This window comes from Podarcis pityusensis (genome assembly GCF_964106645.2).
Source record: "Podarcis pityusensis genome assembly, chromosome: 17".
NCBI lineage: Eukaryota > Metazoa > Chordata > Lepidosauria > Squamata > Lacertidae > Podarcis > Podarcis pityusensis.
Window position 1 is genome coordinate 33,052,518 of NC_138042.1, and position 23,795 is coordinate 33,076,312.

At 45.3% G+C, this 23,795-nt stretch overlaps 1 protein-coding gene across 4 annotated transcripts in view; it reads left to right on the top strand.

Annotated features, from left to right (window-relative positions):
• The window catches only part of LOC308466154 (transient receptor potential cation channel subfamily V member 6-like), a 120,284-nt gene that overhangs the window by 73,263 nt on the left and 23,226 nt on the right, over positions 1-23,795 (top strand). For all 4 annotated transcript variants that reach the window (XM_080986763.1, XM_080986762.1, XM_080986764.1 and 1 more), the window contains exons 2-6: positions 12,067-12,164; positions 13,417-13,539; positions 15,576-15,716; positions 21,021-21,119; positions 22,780-22,955. In XM_080986763.1, coding sequence (XP_080842889.1) covers positions 12,067-12,164; positions 13,417-13,539; positions 15,576-15,716; positions 21,021-21,119; positions 22,780-22,955 — 637 coding nt within the window. The remainder of the gene's footprint in view (positions 1-12,066; positions 12,165-13,416; positions 13,540-15,575; positions 15,717-21,020; positions 21,120-22,779; positions 22,956-23,795) is intronic.

The following is a 23,795-nucleotide window of genomic DNA, read 5'->3' on the forward strand; positions in this document are numbered from 1 at the left end:
ACCACTGTATTGTGGGGCCTAAACCCTAGAAATTAATAAATGGTAGGGTTTTGATTAATTGGGATATGGATGAAAACTGCAGAACTGTGCCAGACAAGGAATCCCAGGGCTGGTTTATGCAAACCAGCCTGGCTTACCCGTTGAAGAGCAGATCTGTTAACATGACAAAAGGGGTTGATGGGCCATCCGAGAGGAATCCTTTGGCCGGGGGAGACAGAAGTTGCCAAGGTGATGGGGTCCTGCCACCTCAGACAGGAAAAAGGAGTCTTGAGCAAGAGTTGCTGGGAAGAAGGAGGAAGCAGAGAAAAGACTGGGATCCATCTTGGGCAGGTTGGCTGAAGGCCGGCTGCACTGCTGTAAGGGACAAGCCCCTCTTGAAATGACCATGCTGTAAGATCTGGCCTCCCTCCATGTAGAGACGTAAATAGGTGGATAAACCATATTTCTTAAAGCTATGACAGTCTCTGCCGTGTCTCAATTCTCCAAAGGGAACCACAGACCCTGGATGAGTGCCTGAAGCCCCATAGGCTCTTGCTACCACTTGGTGGAGACAGGGCGAGGCACCCAACTTTTGCAACAATATGTTTACACCATATGCTATGTCTGCTCAGAAGTAAGCCCCTTGAGTTCTCAGGTAAGCAGGCATCCCAACTGCAGCTGTGACGTGCCACGGGGCAGCTGAGACTTTTGCCTTGACAAAACGTTCTGAAGGAAGCAGCTAAAGAAATTGAAGACAACATGTTTAAAAAATGCAGTCTGTGGAAATGCAGTCTGTGCTAGGAAAGGAACACATGGTCGGGAGTTGAAGAAAAAAAGTACATCTTCAGCAGCAGAAGCTGCAGGTTATAATTAAATGCATGGGAGTTTGGGCTGGTCACCTGTCCTTACGCACAGTGAACAAAGCCATCTTTTCTTGCCAAGTGTTTGCGTAACCAGCTGTAGAATTTACGGTAGAATTTACAGTAAATTGGCAGGTGATGGGGCACCTTAAAATGGCTCGTAGCTTTTCAAAGTAAACACCAGTTGTTTCAATAGAAACTTTTTATGTGGCTTTGATACCAGAAGTGAACAGGCAGTGAGAGAACATTGTGGAGCACATGAGAAGGCGTTGCCTGTGTTCCACCCTCCTCTCCCACATTCTCCTTTTAATGCAAAAAAAGTTAAAATGTACACATACACTAAACAGCCAAACTGGCAAGTTTGTATCTTCTTTGGCCTTTAAATACTAGAGTTCGTAGGTCAGATCAGCCTACCAGAGCTCCTGGATAATACTCTACTGAATTTTTGTGGGGTTCGGTTTTTCCACTGGCTTTTTCTGTACCCCTTTCTTGGCACAAAGTGATTGGCAGAGTTGCCAGCTGGCGATGCCCACTTTCAAGGATGTGAACATTTCCCCTTTTTGCCAATTAATTTTCATTGCTTTTCAAAAACTTTAACAAATTTAGCATCACGATAATTCAAATTCGATACGAATTTGACTTCCCACCCCGCCCTCTTGATGTTTCTCTTCCTACCCTAATGGCATACATTTCCAAATTGCATTTCAAAAACTTAAAAATATTTAAACATTTTATCCTTGATCTCTCTCCTCCCCCCCCCCCGTTTTCTTCCCTCTTCACCCCCCTTCTCATTTTCGGCTCCTGCTAGATTTTTTACTTAACTATAACATATTCCCACATTTCAAGGAGAGTTACTCTTCACTTTGTCAGCTCACAAACCCTTACTTTTAAATCAGTAATCCTCCATTAAAGCCCATCTCTCCCAAGGATGTGAATATTTTCAAGCCTCTGGGTTCACACGTGGCCTGAAATATCGCCAGCACGAGGCCAGTGGCGGGGGCGACAACACTCTTTCTGAATAGACTGAATGAAAGATTTCATGGAAGTGGGGATGCTAGTTTGAGCGCACTGCTACAATCCTAGGCCCATGCTCGTATGCAGGTGAAAAAGGTAAAGGACACCTGGATGGTTAAGCCCAGTCAAAGGGAACTATGAGGTTCTGGCGCTCATCTTGCTTTCAGGCCAAGGGAGCCAGCGTTTCTCCACATACAGCTTTCCAGGTCATGTGACCAGCATGACTAAACCACTTCTGGTGCAACAGAACACCGTGATGGAAACCAGAGCACACAGAAACGCCATTTACCTTCCCTTCTATTTATCTACTTGCACTGGTGTGCTTTCGAACTGCTAGGTTGGCAGGAGCTGGGACAGAGCAATGGGAGCTCACTCCATTGCGGGGTTTCAAACTGCTGACCTTCCGATTGGCAAGCCCAAGAGGCTCAGTGGTTTAGACCACAGCCCCACCCTCGTCCCATATAAACATATAAACATGTGTGCTGGCATTCCGAATTAATAACACCCATGTACCTGTCTCAAACACAATTGCTGCCTAAAGCCTGTAGGCACTGTAAGGACGTCTGCAAAGCACTAGACTCCTCTGGTTTTAGCCACTGAATTCTGGTGTCTGAATCCAACACAGAGCTAGACATGCTTAAACCCACTAGAATAGTTCTTAAATCTGTATTGGATTAGAGCCTACAAATTGCTCTGGTTGATGCTGCCACCATTTGGCCTTAAAATGCCACTACATCAAATAATATATTCAAATATATGCTACTTGTGCGAGGTGCTGTTGAGAACACTAGCCCTGCCAAATAAGCAAAACGGTGTTCAGAGGAAGTAAGTTGAGTTGCTCTCCCAGATCCTTCCACCAAGGAAATAAAAATACCTACAAAGTACAATGCCACTGGTCATTAATAAGAACAAATTAATAGTTAATAACAACAAATGTCACATGGAGATTTAAACACTGCCCTGGCTATCAGTATGCATGAAAAAAGCAAAATGTTTGTCCATATAATTGTAGAATTGGGACTGTGAGCGTCCTCTAGTTATTTTCTCCCCTGATTTCTTATATGCTTAATTCATTGAACAACATATTTCAAGATGTGTGTGACCTTGTCTTGGTGATCTTGAGTGATCCACTCTGCCGCTCTCTGAATTCTCTGCTGCGAAGTCACTCGCTGCTCAAGCAACGAGTCTCAGAAATAATTGTTTTCTAGACATCAAAACACTGCTCTTCCAAGAAACCGCTTGTGTGGTCTTGTTGCAGGGTATGGTTGTAAATACATTTTAAAATCCAGTATAATGCAAATAGCATTCCTCCACCTCAGCTTGCCAGAATCCATCTTCAAAATTAATAATCGCAGTCTCTTGCCAAGATGCTTTATAGATCCTTCTGGTTCTATAAATTATTTTTCCACATACCACACATGCAGGTTATCTTCTGGTTTGTCATGATGTTTTTTTTATGGCAGAGTTTTATGGTGCACTTGGGGAATAAGCAAACTGGTTTGCTTTCAAATGTTGTGTATTTCTTCACCAGAAATATATTTTCCTTTACTGAGTTTTTCTTTTATGTGGGGAGCTCTCTCCCACCCCAGAGTAGCTGCACATTTTTTTCTGCTGCTGCTGCTGGTGGTGGCGGCAACACCACCACTTAGAATAATAGAATCACAAAATTGTACAGTTGGAAGGGACCTTGGGGGTCATCTAGCCCAACCCCCTCCAATACAAGAATTTTTTTGCCCAACATGGGGTTCGAACCCACAACCCTGAGATTAAGAGCCTCATATTCTGCCAACTGCACTATCTGCAGTTCGCTCAGTGTACTGTCCCCCGTTGCCAGCCCACCTCAAGGACAGGACAGTAGTGTGGCCTTTGAATGAGCATGGCTCCCACCATGTTTGCCACTCATCTTAATTCACCCAAAATTAATTGTTCTGGCTTCCAGATCCACTGTATGTAATATAAGCTGCTTTCCATCTACTTCTTACCTCTGTCTCATTTCCCTCTCGCCCTACCCTGGTGATTGGAGACAATGGTTCTATCCACACCATACATTCAAAGCAAATTAAACAAGCATTTAAAGCACATGGTTTCCCCCCAAACAACCATGGGAACTGTAGTTTATTATGTGTGCTCAGAATTGTTAACCATGTGAGAGAGAGAAGGAGTCACAGTTCCTAGGGTTGACTGAGTGAAGTTATGCATTTTAAATGTGCATTGAATGTGCTTTGAACGCATGGTACAGATTTGCCCTACAAAGTTCTACCGGAAGCACCGCAAGTCCTTTCTTTGTGTGCTGGCTTTTAGCACCTAGGATTATAACAATCGTGGGTGGTTTTCTGGCACTTGTTTTAATCTCCTCTAATCTGGTTTTAATTTGGTATTTTATATATAATAGAATCCATTAATTGTTGAGTTGTTCTGCCCATTGGCTATTAGGAAAGAGACAGAGGGAAAGAAAGACCAGGAAATGTTCAGTTAAAACCAGGCAAAAGCAGAATGGTGGCTCCAATCCAACACAATTGGCAGATCCTCTGAGTGTTCCTGTTTTCCAGGGACAGTCCTGGATTTACAGAAGCCGTTCCGGTTCCTGATTTCATCCTGTAATGTCCTGCTTTTCCTCAGGACATCCCTATTTCCATTGGAGAAATGTTGGAGGGTATGGAGTTATGCGACCCCCGAGCCAAGGAAATAAGTAACTATACAACCTTTAGAAGACATCTGAAGGCAGCCCTGTATAGGGAAGTTTTTTTTAAAAAAATCATTATATTTTTATATATGTTGGAAGCCATCCAGAGTGGCTAGGGCAACCCAGTCAGTTGAGGATGTTGTTGTTGCTTAGTCGTTTAGTCGTGTCCGACTCTTCGTGACCCCCTGGACCAGAGCACGCCAGGCACTCCTGTTTTCCACTGCCTCCCGCAGTTTGGTCAAACTCATGCTGGTAGCTTCGAGAACACTGTCCCACCATCTCGTCCTCTGTCGTCCCCTTCTCCTTGTGCCCTCCATCTTTCCCAACATCAGGGTCTTTTCCAGGGAGTTTTCTCTTCTCATGAGGTGGCCAAAGTATTGGAGTTTCAGCTTCAGGATCTGTCCTTCCAGTGAGCACTCAGGGCTGATTTCCTTAAGAATGGATACGTTTGATCTTCTTGCAGTCCATGGGACTCTCAAGAGTCTCCTCCAGCACCATAATTCAAAAGCATCAGTTGAGGATAGAGGGGTATAAATATCTTCTTCTTCTTCTTCTTCTTCTTCTTCTTCTTCTTCTTATTGAGGGCATCCCTATTTTCATTGGAGAAATGTTGGAAGGTATGAAATGGAAAACGATCTACAACACAATAAATAGCAGTAAGGCTTCAGTCCTGTAATACTTATCCAGGAGCAAGCCCCATTACACATAGTGGGGCTCCCTTCTGAGTAAATTTGCGCAGGATAGCACTGCTTGGCTGCAACCCTATTTTCTGGAATAAGTTCCTTGAAAGTCATCAGCACCTGCTTCTGATTCAGCATGCATAGGCTCTTAGAGGGGGAACCTGCCTCCTTCGCCACTCCCATACGGTATTTTATACAGAGATAGTATTTTAAGATTTGGAAGCCTTGGTAATGGGCCTAGAAATGGAATTTACAAATATTTTTTTCAAACACACATTTCTACACATCACAACCAGATACTATGTGCCAGCAGACTGGAGGAGAATCACTCCTCCGAAAGAACAATTTAAAATAAAATGAATTATTATTATTATTATTATTATTGTTGTTGTTGTTCATATATCCTCTCTCCTACCCATCTCCATTGTGGGCCATTTGCAGTTACCCATTTTTATGACTATTTGAAACGTAAAATTTAGCGATCCCCTGCTGCCTGGATGCAAATAAAATCCCACAATTAAAAGCAGACACCGTATATTTCTCCCTCTCTTTACATTAAATGTTAATTAAAGCTGCATGGAAGGCAAGTTGAATGTATTTGGGTTGTGGCGTCTTATCCTCAAGACCTTCGGCGGTTTTTAGAAGGTCAGGTGTTCTCTTTCCCTCTGTCCCCCAAGGGGTTTGCAAGATAATGCTTAGAGGGTTTGCAGGTGTAGCCAGGGCAAATCACTGGCACCTTGGGGGCAGAATCAGCTGTTTGCTTGCTTTTCAGATGGTAGTAAAAGGTAAAGGTAAAGGACCCCTGGATGGTTAAGTCTAGTCAAAGGCAACTATGGGGTTGCGGTGCTCATCTTGCTTTCAGGCCGAGGGAGATGGCGTTTGTCCACAGAAAGCTTTCTGGGTCATGTGGCCAGCATGACTAAACCGCTTCTGACGCAACGGAACACCGTGATGGAAACCAGAGCGCACGGAAATGCCGTTTACCTTCCAACCACAGTGGTGCCTATTTATCTACTTACACTGGTGTGCTTTCGAACTGCTAGGTTGGCAGGAGCTGGGATAGAGAAACTGGAGCTCATTGCATCGTGGGGATTCGAACCATCGGCCTTCTGATTGGCAGGCCTAAGAGGCTCAGTGGTTTAGACCACAGCGCCACCCGCGTACCTCTAGTACACATGGCAGTACTAGTTTTTTTTACTGACCAGTCCAATGTTCCCGGTGTTCGTGGGAAATTCTCAGCAATAATGTACGCAGCTGAACTGGGTCAATTTTTAGTCCCTGGGAAAGGGTATAAACTTGCTGCAACTCTGCTGAAATGGCAGGTGGGCGGGCGGTTTCATAAACGCCTTACTTATGGGGGTGGGGAGGGCCTCAGGTCCATGAGACTAAGGGTTAAAATGTCCAATGCTTTTACAGGGACAACTTCTCAGAAGGCACCAATGCCAGTGCAGTCAAAAACTGCCAAGATGGAAAAAGTATACTGCTGCACACAGAAGGCTTCCTCCTTTGCAGTGCCTGCTCCCTTTCAAAGGAGCACAGCCACCTGCTGCCTGGTTTAATCTGAGAGGAGGCGGCAGTTTTTTCCTAGGAGAATGTTACTTTACTTAGGGAAAGTTCATGCACCGTGAAAGAACACTTTCCCCTTTTAAAAAAACGAGCCCCACAAAATTCTGAAACTGGCCCACAATGATTTATCAAGTAGACGTTTCTGGGGGAAATTATCCTTCTCCTATCCTAAATCAGAATTCCCTTTATAAGCAAAATGCTCATTTGGCTGCAATATACATAGGACTGGGATGCCGGTCAATTATCATCAAATTAATTTTTTTGTTAATTGTTGCTTAGAAATGATAAAAATAACTATTTGCAAGCAGTCCTTGAAGCAGCATACAAAGCTAATACTGCAAACTGATTACCTATTATTTTATTCTGATCAAGTATTCAATGAAGCCGAGAATGCTCTAGATATATATTTATATTAAGTATTGGTGCAAAAACCAGTATATCAGCTGTGTCTGTTTTCCGCACACCTTCCTTTCACGACATTCGTGAGGCTACACCTTCCTTTCCAGTAATATTCTCTCTCTCTTCTCCATCCATAAAATAAACAAAAACAGCTCCCTCCAAAAGGCAGCAGGAGTTTAAATAAAACATAAGAAGCCCTGATAGTTCATAGCAGGAGGGAAAAGGATGCCATGAATCGGTGCCAAGCTGTTTCCATTTAGTGTGAGTGATTCTGCCTCAAGACTGGTGCCAGCCTCACTTCCTCATTTGGGGGCATTTGTTGGATCTGGGCCCAGGGTTTTTAATTAAAATGGGCTGAGGTGTGGCACTTGGGGCTGTGCCCTCTGTCTTCCGGCAGACCAGCTCCCCTCAGACAGACACGTTTTCCTTAATTGAGGTAATCCTTGGCGTCGTGTGAGCACAGGAGCTGATTCCTGCTGGGCTTTGGGCCTTGACATTTTCCAGCTATTCCCACACTCCAAGAGATCGTAAGTTGGCATTCTGCCACCAGAAATCTCCGTATGGGAAACGGCCAAGATGAAATACATTTTTTTCGCGCCTTATTGACAGGAGTGAAATTAAACAAGTTCTCCGCTTTTCTAATTCTTCCTGAAAGGGTTGATTGGCACCTAGATTTTAAATTTGCCAGGTGTCCTTTAGTTTGAGGGTTGCCCCCACAGTTTAACAACTCCCCAAGTGTTGCAGCTCCCTAGAACGCAACAGAGATCTTTATGTTGCAGTGTTTTTTGGCAAGGGAGTACTGAGGTGGAAATAGGGGACGCGGGTGGCGCTGTGGTCTAAACCACAGAGCCTAGGGCTTGCCGATCAGAAGGTCGGCGGTTCGAATCCCCGCGACAGGGTGAGCTCCCGTTGCTCAGTCCCTGCTCCTGCCAACCTAGCAGTTCAAAAGCATGTCAAAGTGCAAGTAGATAAATAGGTACCGCTCCGGGTGGGAAGGTAAACGGTGTTTCCGTGCGCTGCTCTGGTTCGCCAGAAGCGGCTTAGTCATGCTGGCCACATGACCCGGAAGCTGTACGCCAGCTCCCTTGGCCAATAAAGCGAGATGAGCGCCGCAACCCCAGAGTTGTCCGCGACTGGACCTAATGGTCAGGGGTCCCTTTACCTTTACGGAGGTGGAAACATGCAGCCACCGCTATTGAGCTGGGTGTTCATATCATTTTAATGCACGTGCTGCCGTGAACTCAGTGGCAACTATAGATGGTTAACATACATAAATGAATTCATCTAGAACAAATTATTACTTCTTGCATCATTTTCATCATCCAGCCACAACAAAAGGATGAGCTGAGAGTCTGTTTGCATGGTGGTGGTGGTGGTGGGGGATACATTGTTCCTCTCCCTTAGTTTCCCCTCGACTCACGGATTTTATTAATTTTTAAATTGCATTTATTACCCTTACCTTTCCTCTAAGGAACTCAAGGTGGTATACATGGTTCTCCCCTCTCCAGTTTATCCTGTCTCCGTCATCTTGCCTGTCTTTGCTGCTGCCTCTTTATGCCTCTTCTGGTTCTGGGAGACCAGATAAGAGGGGAGCTGGTTGCAACAGGAAGGGGAGACACCCTGGCTTCTTCACCAGCCTGCCTCATCTCTGCCTCTTGGTCCCCCTCTTTTCCAGCCTCCACTTCTGCCTCTGATTCTAGACTGCTCTCTGCCCCATCTTCTTTCTGCTCACTAAGCCCTGTTACCTCTTCAGCTTTTGACACCAGCTCTTCCCAGTCTTCTTCCTCTTATCCCTCTGACTAGTCATTATTGTCCCACCACCAACCCCCTGGCTCTGAGCCTTCTTCCCCTGGGAGTTCCTTTGGGGGGTTCCCCAGCTGATGTCTCCCAACATTCCTCTGCATCCAGCCAGCCCATGACAAACCATTAGATTAAGAGCTATGTATAAACCTTTGCCAATGTGTGAATGATACTATAGATGGAAGTTTAGCTGTTCGTAGTGTGTGTGTGTATTACCGTATTTTTCGCCCTATAGGACGCACTTTTTTCCCCTCCAAAAATGAAGGGGAAATGTGTGTGCGTCCTATGGGGTGAATGCAGGCTTTCGCTGAAGCCTGGAGAGCGAGAGGGGTCGGTTGCTCTCCAGGGCTATCCGCAAGCCGTGGGAGGGCTGCGCGACTTCGCGCAGCTCTCCTACGGCTTTTGGAGAGTTGCCTGCATGCCGAAGCGGGGAAGCCCGAGCTTCCCCTGACCCCAGCCCCCAGAACAGGCAGCTCTCCGCAAGCCGTGGGAGCCCGGCGCTGGGCTCCCGCGGCTTGCTGAGAGTTGCCTGCATGCCGAAGCCTGGGCGCGCTGAGCTCAGCGTGCCCAGGCTTCGAGCTTCCCGCAGCTCTCCGCAAGCCGTGGGAGCCCGGCGCTGGGCTCCCATGGCTTGCGGAGAGCTGCCTGTTCTGGGGGCTGGGGTCAGGGGAAGCTCGGGCTTCCCCAGCCCCGCGCCTGGGGAAAAAATAATTCCCCCCCTTTATTTCCCCCCCCAAAAACCAGGTGCGCCTTATGGGCCGGTGCGTCCTATGGGGCAAAAAATACAATAATTTTTTAAACAAATTATTTTCAAAAAATGCTTTTCTTATATAATAGTGTGGTCAAGTAATAGCTGGATTTTTTAAGGTGCATTTGACAATTACCCCATTTTTATGTGAAAATATAATAAGGATAGCTGGTATTTGGAGTCTGTAATGAGCTCCAGTGTTAGTTCCCACTTGATACCTTATTCGTGTACTTCAGCTGAAAACCTCATTGAGATATGAATAAAAATGTCATACTTAACCTTAAGTATTCCTAGCCTAGCTCCTACATCAACAGAAATAAGCCATTGTGTCTTTTTAATCAAATTTTTCTCCACAGTTGGGAATACCCATTACCCCCTAATTACTATGATCGGGGACTAACTGATCCCAATGCCCATTAATAAAACCCTCAGATAAAAAAACCCAACAAACGTGCATATGTGTAGGTACACACAGATGTTACACACACACACAACACAACACAACACAACACAACGGGGAACGTGAGCCAAAGTACCACAGAACAACTAATGATTTTATTATAGGAAATATAATCAAGGATGAAGCGAAATGTTTTGGCATTTGGCATTTGCCAAGTTTGAAGAGGTCTTCTAGGAATTCTTGGCAGTCTGCGGTGATTAAAACAGCAAGCAAAAAGGACCCGTGATGCCATTATACAATTGCATCACCGTTGCGCGGTGTTCTAACCAGAGCAGATGTACTTGCACACATCAATACCCTGTCAATTAAAAAAAAAAAAGGAAGACTAGCAAGTCACACATGTGCAAATTCTGAAATGGTGTAGAAATCCTCCCAAGTTAAATTGGAAGGCAAGTGAAGTTGGGACATAAGGCAGAGCCAGCTGTGGGGCAAATAACAAAATGGGCCAGGGCAAACAGCTGCTCATCCTTGCAGATTGGGGACCTCCTATTCTGTCCTCTAATCGAGCATCATTGTGCGCACTGACAAACCTCTGCCATGCACAGGTGTGTTACAGGTGTGAGAGAGGATCGTTGCTGCTCCCCCTGTCTCTTATACTTGGAAGGTTTTGCATTCTTCGAAGGCATTATAAAGACAGCTGTGACCCTGATGATGAGGGAGGGCTCCTACAATATGGTGCCTCCAATAGTCTTGAATCCCTTTCCCTAAGCACGCTTTGGAGGCACAAATTAGGAGTCCATTTGTTCCCCTCTAAAGATTCCTCAACTCGCTCTCAAAGGAAAGGATTTTCTGTTTTCTAGCTGGTTCCTGTTATGTTTCACATCCAGTTAAAGAAGGACACAGGGCACCGTGAACTTCTGCAGAACTTTGTGCCCCTTGAATGGCTGGGCAAGAACACTGCTGGAGCCTTCTGAACTCCTGTTGGTTTCAAGAGAGGTTGCACAGGAAACCTTTCTGGTTGATTTGAATCCTATTAATAATACTCTGAATTCCTTCTTTGCCCCCGGCGGCTTCTCTTTCTGTGTGTCTCCTTTTTCAAAGCCAAATTGTTACATAAGTTTAATGAGACGCGTCTTCATTGAGGGCTGCTCACCTTTTCTTGCAGCTTTGTGTGTTGGAGGCATGTTGGGAGGGGCTTTGTTGGCTATCCAAGCCAGCGATTGAACCCTGATGGGCAGATCTGCTGGCATGTCTTAGAACAAACACATACAGATATTTCTGCCTGAATTTAACTCTTCATAGTCTCTGCCTGCCTCTATCAGCAGCTGGCTTGCCCCCAAGTTTGCACATAATCCTAAGTGACAAACCATGGCTTAGCTCCAGGTATAGTGTGGCAGCAGGAGGACCATGAGAGGAGCAAAACAGCAGTGATTTACTCCCTGTGTAGCTGCATGTACAAACATTCACATTTACCATGGTTTGGCTTAGAGTTATGTGTAAATGAGGGCAGTGTACCAGAAAAAGTATTTTAAAAATAACATTACTGAAATATCACTTTTTGCCTTGTATTGATGGTAATTAGTCTTACCAACAGATGCTGCGGAATAGAGGAATGAAGACTTTCCAAGTTGTTAGCTGAGTTAGCATTTCATGTCTTCAGTGTAACTTTTACCACCGCGCAAGAACAATTATTATTTAATTTTTCTGAAAACCCTGCAGGCCTTTGGTTGAAGATCAACTATTGAAAGCGGGATCCTCTTGGATGTGTCTGTTGATATCTCTAGGGCATTTTTTTTTTTAGTTGTCTTGCTGTTAAGACAGTTGTCTTAGTTTTGAAAGACAACTTTGCTGATGTGATGAGAAAAATCCTCCTCCATGGGTCAAGTGGGTTGCAATGCACATTATTCTGAATTTATTTTGCTTTCTGCTTGTTTCAGGATCTGGGAATCTCCCCTCCTCCTGGCTGCCAAGGAGAACGATGTCTCTGCCATTCAGAAGCTCCTTGCCAGCCACAGCTGCGACATTCACGAGAGAGGTATGGAATCCATGCTTCTCATCATGTCCACATTGCCTGCTAAGATAAAGCACAAGGACCTTGAGGGGAGGAGTAAAAGGGAGACAGTGATAGAAAATGAGTTCTTGGGTTGAAGGAGGTCAAGGATGGCTTCAGATGTGGCAGAAGGAACAGGAAGTATATATGCCTTGTGCTTCCTGGTCCTCCTCCTACAAAACAAACTTGATTTACTTATATACCGCTTAATGCCAAAATAGGCTTCGAAGCAGTTTTCAGCTATAAAAACCAATGACACAAACTGCAAACACCCGTAATTACGATACACAATATAATGTTTCACATCTCCTGTCCAAAACACATCTGAAGTAGCTGCATGCCCAGGTGCCCCCATCACTTGACTGCCCATCTTAAACAGTGAAACAATGAGACATGGCAACTTATATTTGGGTCAGATCAGGCCACAACTTTATTGACTACAGATGTAAGAAATGTGGCATAGGCATTGGGTAGAACCAACCATTTTTAGCCTGCCTCCCAGGAGGAATTAATTTTGGGGTCAACCAGAAGCAAGGGAGTTATTGACCTACATCAAGGATTAACTCCTGCACTGGATTGCACCTGGGTGTCTGGATAGAAGCAGCTCCTCTGGATCCCTTTAACAGGATACCCCATTTTTTGAGAGGCAGGCAGAGGCTACAACCTCCCCTCTGTCCAAGAATACTCCTACCCAATGCCTAAACCGCCCAAGCTGTGATGGTGGCGATAACCACAGGGCTGTAGCCAATTCACCAAGTGGGAAAATGTCAACCTGGTCCTGAACATGGCGACCAACGATGCCCATAGTAAGGTTGGTGAAAGAACAATGCACCAACCAGACAGGCAGGGAGGGTGGGAGAGCCATCGAAGAAGTGGTAGTTGACACAGGAACGGGCCACCTTTTATTCCTAGAGCATGGACCCAAGAAAAGCCTGCAGGCCCCATTGGTCCGCCCCCTGGGAGTGGCCTGGCCCCATGTCTGCTCGTGATTTGCTAAGTTTGCGAGTGAGCAGAATCCTCCTGCTGGACAGCAAACTAGGCTCAGGAGCCTTGCCCTCCACCCATGAAGTGACCCAGTGGGACCTCCATCACCAGATTGTGGCAGGTGGGAGGAGCACTGGCCTGCAATGGTGTCTACCGGCAAGGGTGAGCAGACTTCTCGTAACTTCTGTGGGCGCCTTCAGCAGGTTGGCAGAATTGACAACATGTGGCCTCATATATCTGGTGGTTTCTCTAGGTGCTGTTGGGGAGACAGCTCTTCATGTAGCTGCCTTGTATAATAGCTTGGAAGCAGCCCAACTCCTGATGGATGCAGCTCCAGAACTAGTGAACGAGGCTATGACGTCAGAACTTTACACAGGTAATTATTATAAGAGACATCCATATCCTGCAATTCAGTTTTGCAATAAGCTCCCAAAGTGTCTCGCAATATAAATAAAACAGTAGTGAATAAAACATCAACAGTCATGAGATCTATTAAATATAAAACTACGACAGCACTAGGAACAAGCAATATTTACTATAAAAATGTGTCTAAACCAAAGCTAGAATGGGGTCGCCAGATCCATAACCTGGGACCAGAAAACCCCTCATGTCCATCTCACACCCTTGTCCTCGTGTCCTCATGCCCTTGTGAAGGCCAACGTTAGGTGGAGCCAGTGCTTCAGATCCCAAGGATGCAAAGTTTAGGAATTTGATCATAAGCAACTATTTATGAAGCAATACATTACCATTGTCTGTGTGTAATAATTTAGTTACATCTGACTTGGAACCATCGGGAGATGGTGGACTCTCCTTCCTTGGAGGTTTTTAAGCAGAGGTTGAATGGCCATCTGTCCCGGATGCTTTAGCTGAGATTCCTGCATTGCAGGGGGTTGGACTAGATGACCCTTGGGGTCCCTTCCAACTCTACAGTTCCATGACTTTGCCCTGCATTGGATACATGTTCTAGGGTGCATATTTGGTTTTTGTGGGGCCATGTTGCAGCCCTGCAGGCCAGGCTAGTGTTCTGTATGAATTGAGTGTGCATCCTAGAATAGGATCTGTATTTGGACTGGTGCTTTAAAACTTGTTCATGAATGACCTGGAAGTTAGGGGTTAGAATCATAGAACTGTAGAGTTGAAAGGGACTGTTCATTCCAGCTCCTTGCAGTGCAGGAATATTTTGCCCAGTATGGTGCTCAAACCCATAATCCTGAGATTAAGAGTCTCATGCTCCACTGACTGAGCTATCAGAGCTGGTTAAGGTCACTGATAGCTATTCTCCCAAGGTTACCATGTGAACTTCATGACTGAGATGGGATTTGAACTTGGAGCTCTATGGTCCAAGTCTAATGCTGTCCAATATACTCGACCGGCGTGTAATAATAATACTTTGCATTTATACAGTGTAGATGCTTGAGGAATTGATTGGGCTTTGCAAATTCCAATTATCAGCTTCATGATTCATGCCTCCCAGATCAATGTGTAAATTGGAACAAAGGGTTGTTGTTTTTAGAATTTCATACTTTTGAAATTTCTGGCAGAGTTCTCTGCTCAAAAAACATTCAAATGTATTTTATTTTTTTATAGATAAAATGCTTACTATGTGAGGAAGCCCATTCAAAAATGCAAATTTAAATGAGAGTTTTCATGTGGATTTTTATTTAAAATAACATTAATATGGAAACAGGACAAGAACAGACTTATAAATGGAGGTAGGATCCAGAAATAGAATTGATTCTCCCATCCCTTTAATATATAGTGTTACATCAATAAAGGTTTGAGAATCTAAATATATAGTTATAGATATCCTATGCATATCTACTCAGAAGTAAGACCCACTGAGTTCAATGAAGCCTGGGATGCAATCCTTGAATAGAAATATGAGAGTTGCTCTGTTACTCCAAGGTTTGCAGCCTAAAGACTATAACCTTGAAGTGGGTCAGTATAACAGCAGGATTTGAAACAGGGATTTCCCAGCCAAGCTCTTAGCTACAACATTACACCTGTTTCCTCTTTGATGAAATGGTATCGGATAAATTCCAGATGGAATATAATAGCAGCAGAAACAGAGTCATCAAAGCACTCGTGAATATAAATGGTCAGAGGGAGAAAATGAGCTGCTTAATTTATCGGTAATTAATTTTGCAATTGCATTTGTCATTAAAATCAGCATTCATCAGCATTGCCTCAGGGGTTCAATACCCCTTTCTTCTGCAGGTAACTCAGATGAGCTTCTCTGAATGTAATCACTTGTAGTTGATGTCAGGCTTGTGTAAAGCATAACTTGCTGTTGTTCATCAATTATTTGCCCACAAACTAGCTGGATTTGTGGGTCCCAGTTTTCATTAGCGATGCCCTTCTAGACTGTAGGAAATGGAGAACCTTATGTAAGCAGACATTTGTGTATTTCAGGGGAGACAGCTCTTCACATAGCTGTGGTGAACAAAAACCTAAAGCTGGTGAAAGCTTTGCTTGAGAAGGGGGCAGATATTAATAGCCCGCGAGCCACTGGATACGTCTTCAGGCGCAGAAGTGACAACCTTATCTATTTCGGTATGTTTGGAGTCTGGATACTCTTCCCCTCACATTCTACTTTTCTGTCTGGAGGGATTTTTTAAATGGAGAATTCTGTCACACGTGTCCTCACCGACAGCTGATATGCAAATAGACTTCCTCAGTAAGAAATGAGCTGCAGTCTAGTGTCTCAGCCATCGACGGCCCACATTCTGAGTTGGCAATTATTTTGGAAACCAGTGTGTTTGAGGTGTTATGATGATGGAGATTCTGTCTGTGGTGTTTGATCTGTGAAGGAGCAACTCACACCTGCATACCCTCCAACTTTTCACTGATGAAAATAGGGACGTCCTATTCCATCATCCTAATCATCATCATTTATTATTTATTCCCTGCCCATCTGCCTGGGTTGCCCCAGCCATTCAGGGCAGCTTCCAACATATATAAAAACATAATAAAACATTAAACATTAAAAAAAGACTTCCCTATACAAGGCTGTCTTCAGATGTCTTCTGAAGATCGTATACAGTGGTACCTCAGGTTACATACGCTTCAGGTTACATTCGCTTCAGGTTACAGACTCCGCTAACCCAGAAATAGTGCTTCAGGTTAAGAACAGTTTCAGGTTAAGAACGGACCTCCGGAACGAATTAAGTACTTAACCCGAGGTACCACTGTAGTTACTTATCTCCTTGGCTCGTGGGTTGCATAACTCCATATCCCCTAATGTTTCATGAAAATAGGGACGTCCTACCATACCATCCAACATTTCTCTTATGAAGGAAATGCAGGGCATTCTGTGATCAAATCAGAAACCGGGATGGCTTCTGTAAATCCAGGACCGTCCCTGGAATTGGAGGGTCCGCACCTGCCAGATCTTGCAAGCATGAAAGTGTAAACTGGCCCCAGGGTGACCAGAAGCAAAGGAGGTGAGAACTCTTGGCGTATCTTTTTTTAACAGTTGCGTAGAAGAGGGAATTCCATCAGGTACAGTTCTGCTCACCCTTGCTTAACAAGCTCACGAGATAAAGTGGCTAGACTTCTTATTATAGAAGACAGGAGTGGTTCACAATGGGCTGGTCAGATGGTGGTGCTGCTGCTACCCACTGCTCCACTGGTACTGAGCACTGTTGCTATGGGGGAAATCCACTGGGGAACCTTGGTTGTCCTTCCCATAGACACCTCCGCAATGATGGTGGCATTAAAATATCCTGTTCTTCTTCAATAATAGAGAAAAAAGGAGACCAAAAGAGAGAGATTAATTGAAGCTGTCTAGTAAATCAAATCGGTAGTTGGGTTCCTGTTGGGGAACCTTGGTTGTGTGGACTTGGAATCCATTTGGAGATCCAGGCTGGGGAGACTTCAGGAGATGCTGTGGTTGCTGGTTCTTCCTCAGGGTTGACCCAAGTCACTGCTTGAGGTAAACAAAGAGCAATATGGTACAATCAAGCATGCATTGGAATTCATGTCAAGAATTGGGCACAGCTGGTCATGAATATAACACAGCCCAAGCCGGATGAAGGCAGTGCACATTTATATGGTGTAAATTGTACTCCAACCACCCACCTGCATTATCTCTGTTTTTGGGTTAAACCACAGAGCCTAGGACTTGCTGATCAGAAGGTTGGCGGTTCGAATCCCCGCGACAGGGTGAGCTCCCGTTGCTGGGTCCCTGCTCCTGCCAACCTAGCAGTTCGAAAGCACGTCAAAGTGCAAGTAGATAAATAGGTACCACTCTGGCGGGAAGGTAAACGGCGTTTCTGTGCGCTGCTCTGGTTCGCCAGAAGCGGCTTAGTCATGCTGGCCACATGACCCGGAAGCTGTACGTTGGCTCCCTCGGCCAGTAAAGCGAGATGAGCGCCGCAACCCCAGAGTCGGTCACGACTGGACCTAATGGTCAGGGGTCCCTTTACCTTTACCTAAACTGGCGTTATGCTCATACTGCCGCAGGAGGCAAAAAGGTGCTGGAGACTAAGAGGCCACTTAGAAAGGTGACATATGAGATTGGAGCCTTCTGGTTCTCAGGTAAATGGGACTTATCTGCCCACAAACTTGACTGGTGTTATTGGCCATTCCGTTGCCCCAAGGAGCTGTCATTTTAAGGAGTGCGGTGAGCTAGCTTGTCTTTAGCAGGGCCTTTGAACACTCTCACTAAACTCCCAGGATGCTTTGGCACTTAAAAAAAAAAGTAAAGCACCCCTGATAGTTAAGTCCCATCACAGACAACTCTGGGGTTGTGGCGCTCGTCTCGCTTTACAGGTGTTTGTCCGCAGACAGTTTTTCCGCGTCATGATTTAAGTCACTTCTGGTGCAATGAAACACCAAAACCACTTAAATTGGTATAAAACCAGTGTGCACAGAGAAATTTGGTCTTTGAAAATTCCGGTACGAGTTGACCAGAACCTCAGTTCCTGGGCCAAAATGTGGATCAGGACTTTGCTAACCAGCATCTCTTGCACTTCCTGAATCTTTGGGTGTAGTTTGTTGCTCAAAAGAAGTGTCAAAATGTGTTTTAAAATGCATTTATTTACAATTTTTAAAAAGAGAAAATAAGGTTAAAATACATAATGAAATGTGGGATTTCATGCAGGTTATTTTTTTAAAAAAGGGGGCGGGGAGGATGGAGCAGACTTATGGATGCTTATGAAATTGATACAGACCAGAAAGAGGCTTATCTCTAGATATAGCTTTGCAGTGTAAATATGCCCTTAGCCGTTGCGATGTTCTTCAAAATTCCCTTACAGTTCTGATAAAATGTTGCTCTAGCCTTTTAACAAGCTGTTTCATCTCCCAATTCCCTTGTCCATGGTAGTGTATTTTTATTCAGAAGCTTTCTTTTCCTTCACGAACTGAATCTCCAGCCAATGTAAATCAGAATTTCCCAGCTGACTTCACTAGAGCTGAGGATTTGCCGTGCGATGCTTAGATGGATCCCCAGTTACCTGTTTCAGGCAGTAATTAAACCATGCTTAGTAGATCAACTTTCAAGCATTTCGGTAATGAGCCTTCATTAATTTTCACTCGGAATAAATTGTAACACTCCAGAGACTGTACATGAAAAAGGACGGGCGTCTCTTAATTCTGCCTCCCTTATCTAGCCGCTCTCACTCATACAGAGTTCCAGCCCTCAGCGTGCAGTCTCAAAGGATATTTGGTCTTTCTTTTAAACCGCATAGGTCACAGTTTAATTAGAGGGAGGAGTGAAGGGCATTTGCCTTCCTGTGAAATTGATTTTGTAATTTCTTGAAACCCCACAGAAGTGTTGACTTCTTGAAATGAGATAAAATGGTCTAGGATGGTTGGCATATCATGTTTGCTGAAGTTGTTGTTGACTCTATGTTGTATTCAGCAAGGGACTTGCCAACCAAAATTAATTAGCGCTTTTAGGCACACTTGTCTGTATTGTGATATCACAGCCCATTGGGGCAGCAGGCTACTGTAGCAGCAATTCCTTCGACCTAAGGAACCCTGTGAAATATAGTTCTGTAGGAGGGACGGGGTCGGAATCTGTAACAGAATTCTCATCACTCTTGTGAAGCTAACCATTCTCTGTAAACTGGGAAATTCACCATGTGCTGGTGTTACAACCCAAGTAACTATGCCTGTGTGTTAGCTGTAACAACAACAAACAATACGAGCAACACACAGACTGGTATACTAGATAGCACTGCAATTCTTATTGCATAATACAGTGGTGCCTCGCAAGACGAAATTAATTCGTTCCATGAGCTTTTTCGTCTTGCGATTTTTTTCGTCTTGCGAAGCACGGTGTCGGGAAAGTTTTGGAAAAGCTTCAAAAGTCTTCAAAAACCTCAAAAAAGGGGGGTGCTTGGGAGGGAGGGAGAGGCGGGCGCGGGGCGTGGGGGGAGGCAGGGCAGAGGTTGCTGCCTGAGCCCCCGGGATCAGTTCGGCTCGCCTTGCTCCGACCCTTTGCACTACAGTCGGCGCCGTCTTGCTGCTGCTGCTGCTGTCGCCGCGGTAGTCAAAACTCCTACTGGCCTAAAAGTTGTCTGGTGCAAAATCCCTTCTGCAGCAGCAGCCCGAAAGAAAGCGAGAGCGCCAGCCAGCCAGCCGCCCGCCGCGGGCAGGAGGGAGGGAGGGAGCGTCGGCGACGGTGGATGCCTATTGCCCCTGTTGCTGCTGCAGCCGGCCAGCCAGCCAGAAGCGCGCGAGCGGAGAGGGGTGCATCCAGCCCGTTGGAGAGGAGCGTGGGGGCACGTCCCCGGTGGCTCCCGAGCTGACCTTGCCTGGCCCGGCGCCTTCCACGCTGCCAAAGGGCGACTCACCTGCTGCCTGCGCTGCGCCGGGACTAACTCGAGCGGGGCGAGGAGAACACACACTCGCGCGCACACACACTGAGAGGCAAACTTGCCGCAGCCGTAGACGTCGCGGGGTTGGAAAGCGCCCGGGCAGGCACTCTTGTCACCGCCGGGGCGCTGGGGGGGGGGAGAAGGAAGGAGCCCCGTCCGAAGAGCCCTGGAGCCTGGCCTCCCTAACTGGGAGTTGTGGGGAGGGAAGTGTGCGCGCCTTGCTATTTTTCGCCGAAACAAAGCTCCCTCTCCCTCAGAACCCGCCTTCACGCGTTCTTGCCCCTACGGAGACGCACACCGCGTGCTATGATTTGCTCCTCGAAGTCAAGTCGCAACTGTATTAACGGTTTTAAGAAAAAGGAAACAAACTTGCAAGAGGTTTCCGTCTTGCGAAGCAAGCCCATAGGGAAAATCGTCTTGCGAAGCAACTCAAAAATGGAAAACCCTTTCGTCTTGCGAGTTTTCCGTCTTGCGAGGCATTCGTCTTGCAAGGTACCACTGTATACATGATTTAGTAACAAAAACAAAATGTGTGCACTTGTAAATTTGAAATAAAGTAATAGATGCTATCCTGTGAGCTAAGCTTTTTGTGCTGAAGAAGATTCCAGCGAAACAGTCAGATTATCCGGGTTCACTGTCTGTTGTTATTCACCTACTACTTTGGCACCATGAAGGCCTAAAAAGTTGTTTCAACCATAGACTTATTATACTTCTAGGGACTTTCAAAGATTGACAGACGTGTGTTCAATTGATTTCAAATATATCAGAGAATTTACAAGTGCACACATTTTGTTTTTGTTATTAAATCATGTATATTACGCAATAAGAATTACAGTGCTATCTAGTATACTGGTCTGCGTGTTGCTCGTATTGTTTGTTGTGTTAAGTTTGCAACACAGGGGTTTGTCGTTCTGTAATGTGTGTTAGCTATGGCACCCATTCTTTCCCTTTAAAAAATGAACTGTTGGAAATCTGACATGGTGCCCCTGCTACTACTCCCCCTTTTAAACCCTCTGGTTGTTTCTTTCCTCAGGGGAACACATTCTATCTTTTGCGGCCTGTGCTGGGAGCGAAGCAATTGTGCAGCTGCTCATTGAAAATGGCGCCAACATCAGAGTGCAAGACTCCTTGGGTACGGCATCTTCAAAGGGAATCTGCGACGAACCTTGGGGGGATTCACGCTGGAGAAGAGTGTGGCCCCGTAGTCCCCCTCCCTCATAGTCCAGTGCCTATTCTCTGCCGTCCATGTCGGGGTACAGAAGTAAATGGCCATTCCTGAGACAGCAAGAACCCAGATCCCAAATGATGGGATCCTGAGCATTGTAGGCCAGTGTTCTTTGGTAGTTTCTTGTAGAGGAAGCCCAGTTCATTATATAATTGGTAGAATCTAATGATAAAGCTTTGGGGTGACTGGGCAGCAAGTGTGTGGCTAAGACCATAAGAAGAGACTTCTGAATCAGGCTAGCGGCCCATCTAGTCTCACAGTGGCCAACCTGAGGGAAATTCTCAAGCAGAACCCGAGCCCGTCACCTCATACCAGAGACACCAAGTTCCGCCGGACATGAGGGGGGCGGGGCTTGTCACATGCACATGATGTCACACGTTCAACACGCGTGTGATGTCACACACATAGTGGGGCCCTCTGCCACTGTGGGGAGGCCCACCGAGGCCTGCCACAACCACATGGAGGCCCAGTAGGGCCCTTCGCCACCACAGCCCAGCCCCTGAAGATTGGGGGGCTTGCCCTGTCCCCACATACTTGGAGGGGGGCATGAGGTGTCCTCAGTCCCATAGAATTGGCGCCTGTGCCTGATATTCACCTCTTCTCTAAAATTCCCCAAATACTGCAACATTTCCTCAGAGGGGAGGTGCTCCATCTCCTTGGACATTTTGGTTGCCCTGGGTATGTTTGAATTCCTCACACACACCAAAACAAACACCCTTCCAATGGAGAATCAGTGTGTTAGGGAGGATTGAGCCTAGCTTTCTCCCTGACATGCTGTTTTTCTATGTGCAGGGAGGACTTATTATCTATTGTTATTCATTCATTCATTCAAATTTCTATCCCGCCCTTCCTTCCAAAGGAACCCAAAGGCTTATGGGAGGTCTATAGTCCAGGAACAGCTTTGCGCTTGATTCCCATAATTATGTAAACTAGTTTTAATAACCAAGTTATATGATTAGAAAAATCATAGACTAGTTGTAGCTGGACTCGCCACATTGGTGATTACATATTTCAGTGTTTCCTGCCAGAAATACTACAGTTCAACATACAGATGGGTAGCCGTGTTGGTCTGCCATAGTCGAAATAAAAAAATTCCTTCCTGTAGCACCTTAAAGACCAACTAAGTTAGTTCTTGGTATAAGCTTTCGTGTGCATGCACACTTCTTCAGATACACGTGTATCTGAAGAAGTGTGCATGCACACGAAAGCTTATACCAAGAACTAACTTAGTTGGTCTTTAAGGTGCTACAGGAAGGAATTTTTTTATTTCGACTACAGTTCAACAGTAAGAGTTACTCTGTTTGATTCTGCTATTCATGGATCTTTTTTTTTCTATAAGGCTCTTTATAGGAAAAGGGAAAACCTAGACCCATAGCCTGGCAACAAACTTCATTGATGAATCTGTCTATAGCATAAGCACTCCGTGCCTCATTTTTTGATGCTGGCCTCTTCTTTCAGCAAAGCTGCCAAGATTGCTAATGAGACAGAACAGGGGCCCTTGGTCGCCTATAAAAGTCTTCTCAGGATGTCAGAATGATTCTTGTTTTTCCACTTTGTGCTATTGCAGGTAACACTATCCTCCACATCTTGGTTCTCCAACCAAACAAAGCATCTGCCTGTCAAATGTACAATCTGTTTCTTCACTACAACAAGGAAGAGAAGGAGCTGGTGGGCCTAGACTCGGTCCCCAACAACCAGGGGCTCACTCCCTTTAAGTTGGCTGGTGTGGAGGGAAACACAGTGGTGAGTAAATGAGGATGCAGCCATATTCTGCTGCAGTCGTAGCTGTTGGTTGCTGCTGTGTTGTGTTTTCACTTTAATGTATTTATATCCTCCTTTGTCAAAGTCACTTAAGGCTTTAAAGCTGACAAGTCACATAACAAAACTAAAAATGCATCAATCATTAATATATTAAAACAGAATGGACCACCTCATGATTCATATTCTACAGTTTACAGACACCTTAGGTGCCATGGGTTAGCCACACATTTGAATACTTGAACGCTGGTGAGACAGTAGGACCATCCATGAGTGAGTGCTGTGCTGTGACCCCTAAACACAATCAAAATTCTAGGAACACCTGCAGAGGAACTGTGCATTTCCTGAATTTGTCTGACCAAGCTCAGAGATGCTTCCTGAGCTGACTGAGCATTAGCCCAGACAGTGTTCCTTTATATATTCTTTGTAAGACAGTGTGAGTAGTAAAAGCCCCATCTCCCATGACCCTCTTTTTCCTGGGATGAATATTCATTAAACAGTACATCTCTGGTGAAACTGCTGGAGGAAGTGCTGTAAAAAGGCAAATGACTGCACAATGAATGAACAAACCACACATTCTGATGTGGGTGGGTTGATTCAACCCTGTGAGCTGCTCTTTTTATGGGCAGCTATCTGTGTGGCTGAGCTGGTGTTCCTAGCAGCAACCACCATATTGGACAACATATTAACTGGGCCCACTAAATTGCAGCAGGAAGAGCATTTATGGGTATGAAAAAGCAAAATAAACGAGTTGCTGTTGACATATTGGATTAGTTTTATATGAGAATGGAACTAAGCCCCAAGAAAATATACAGTTGGAGGCAT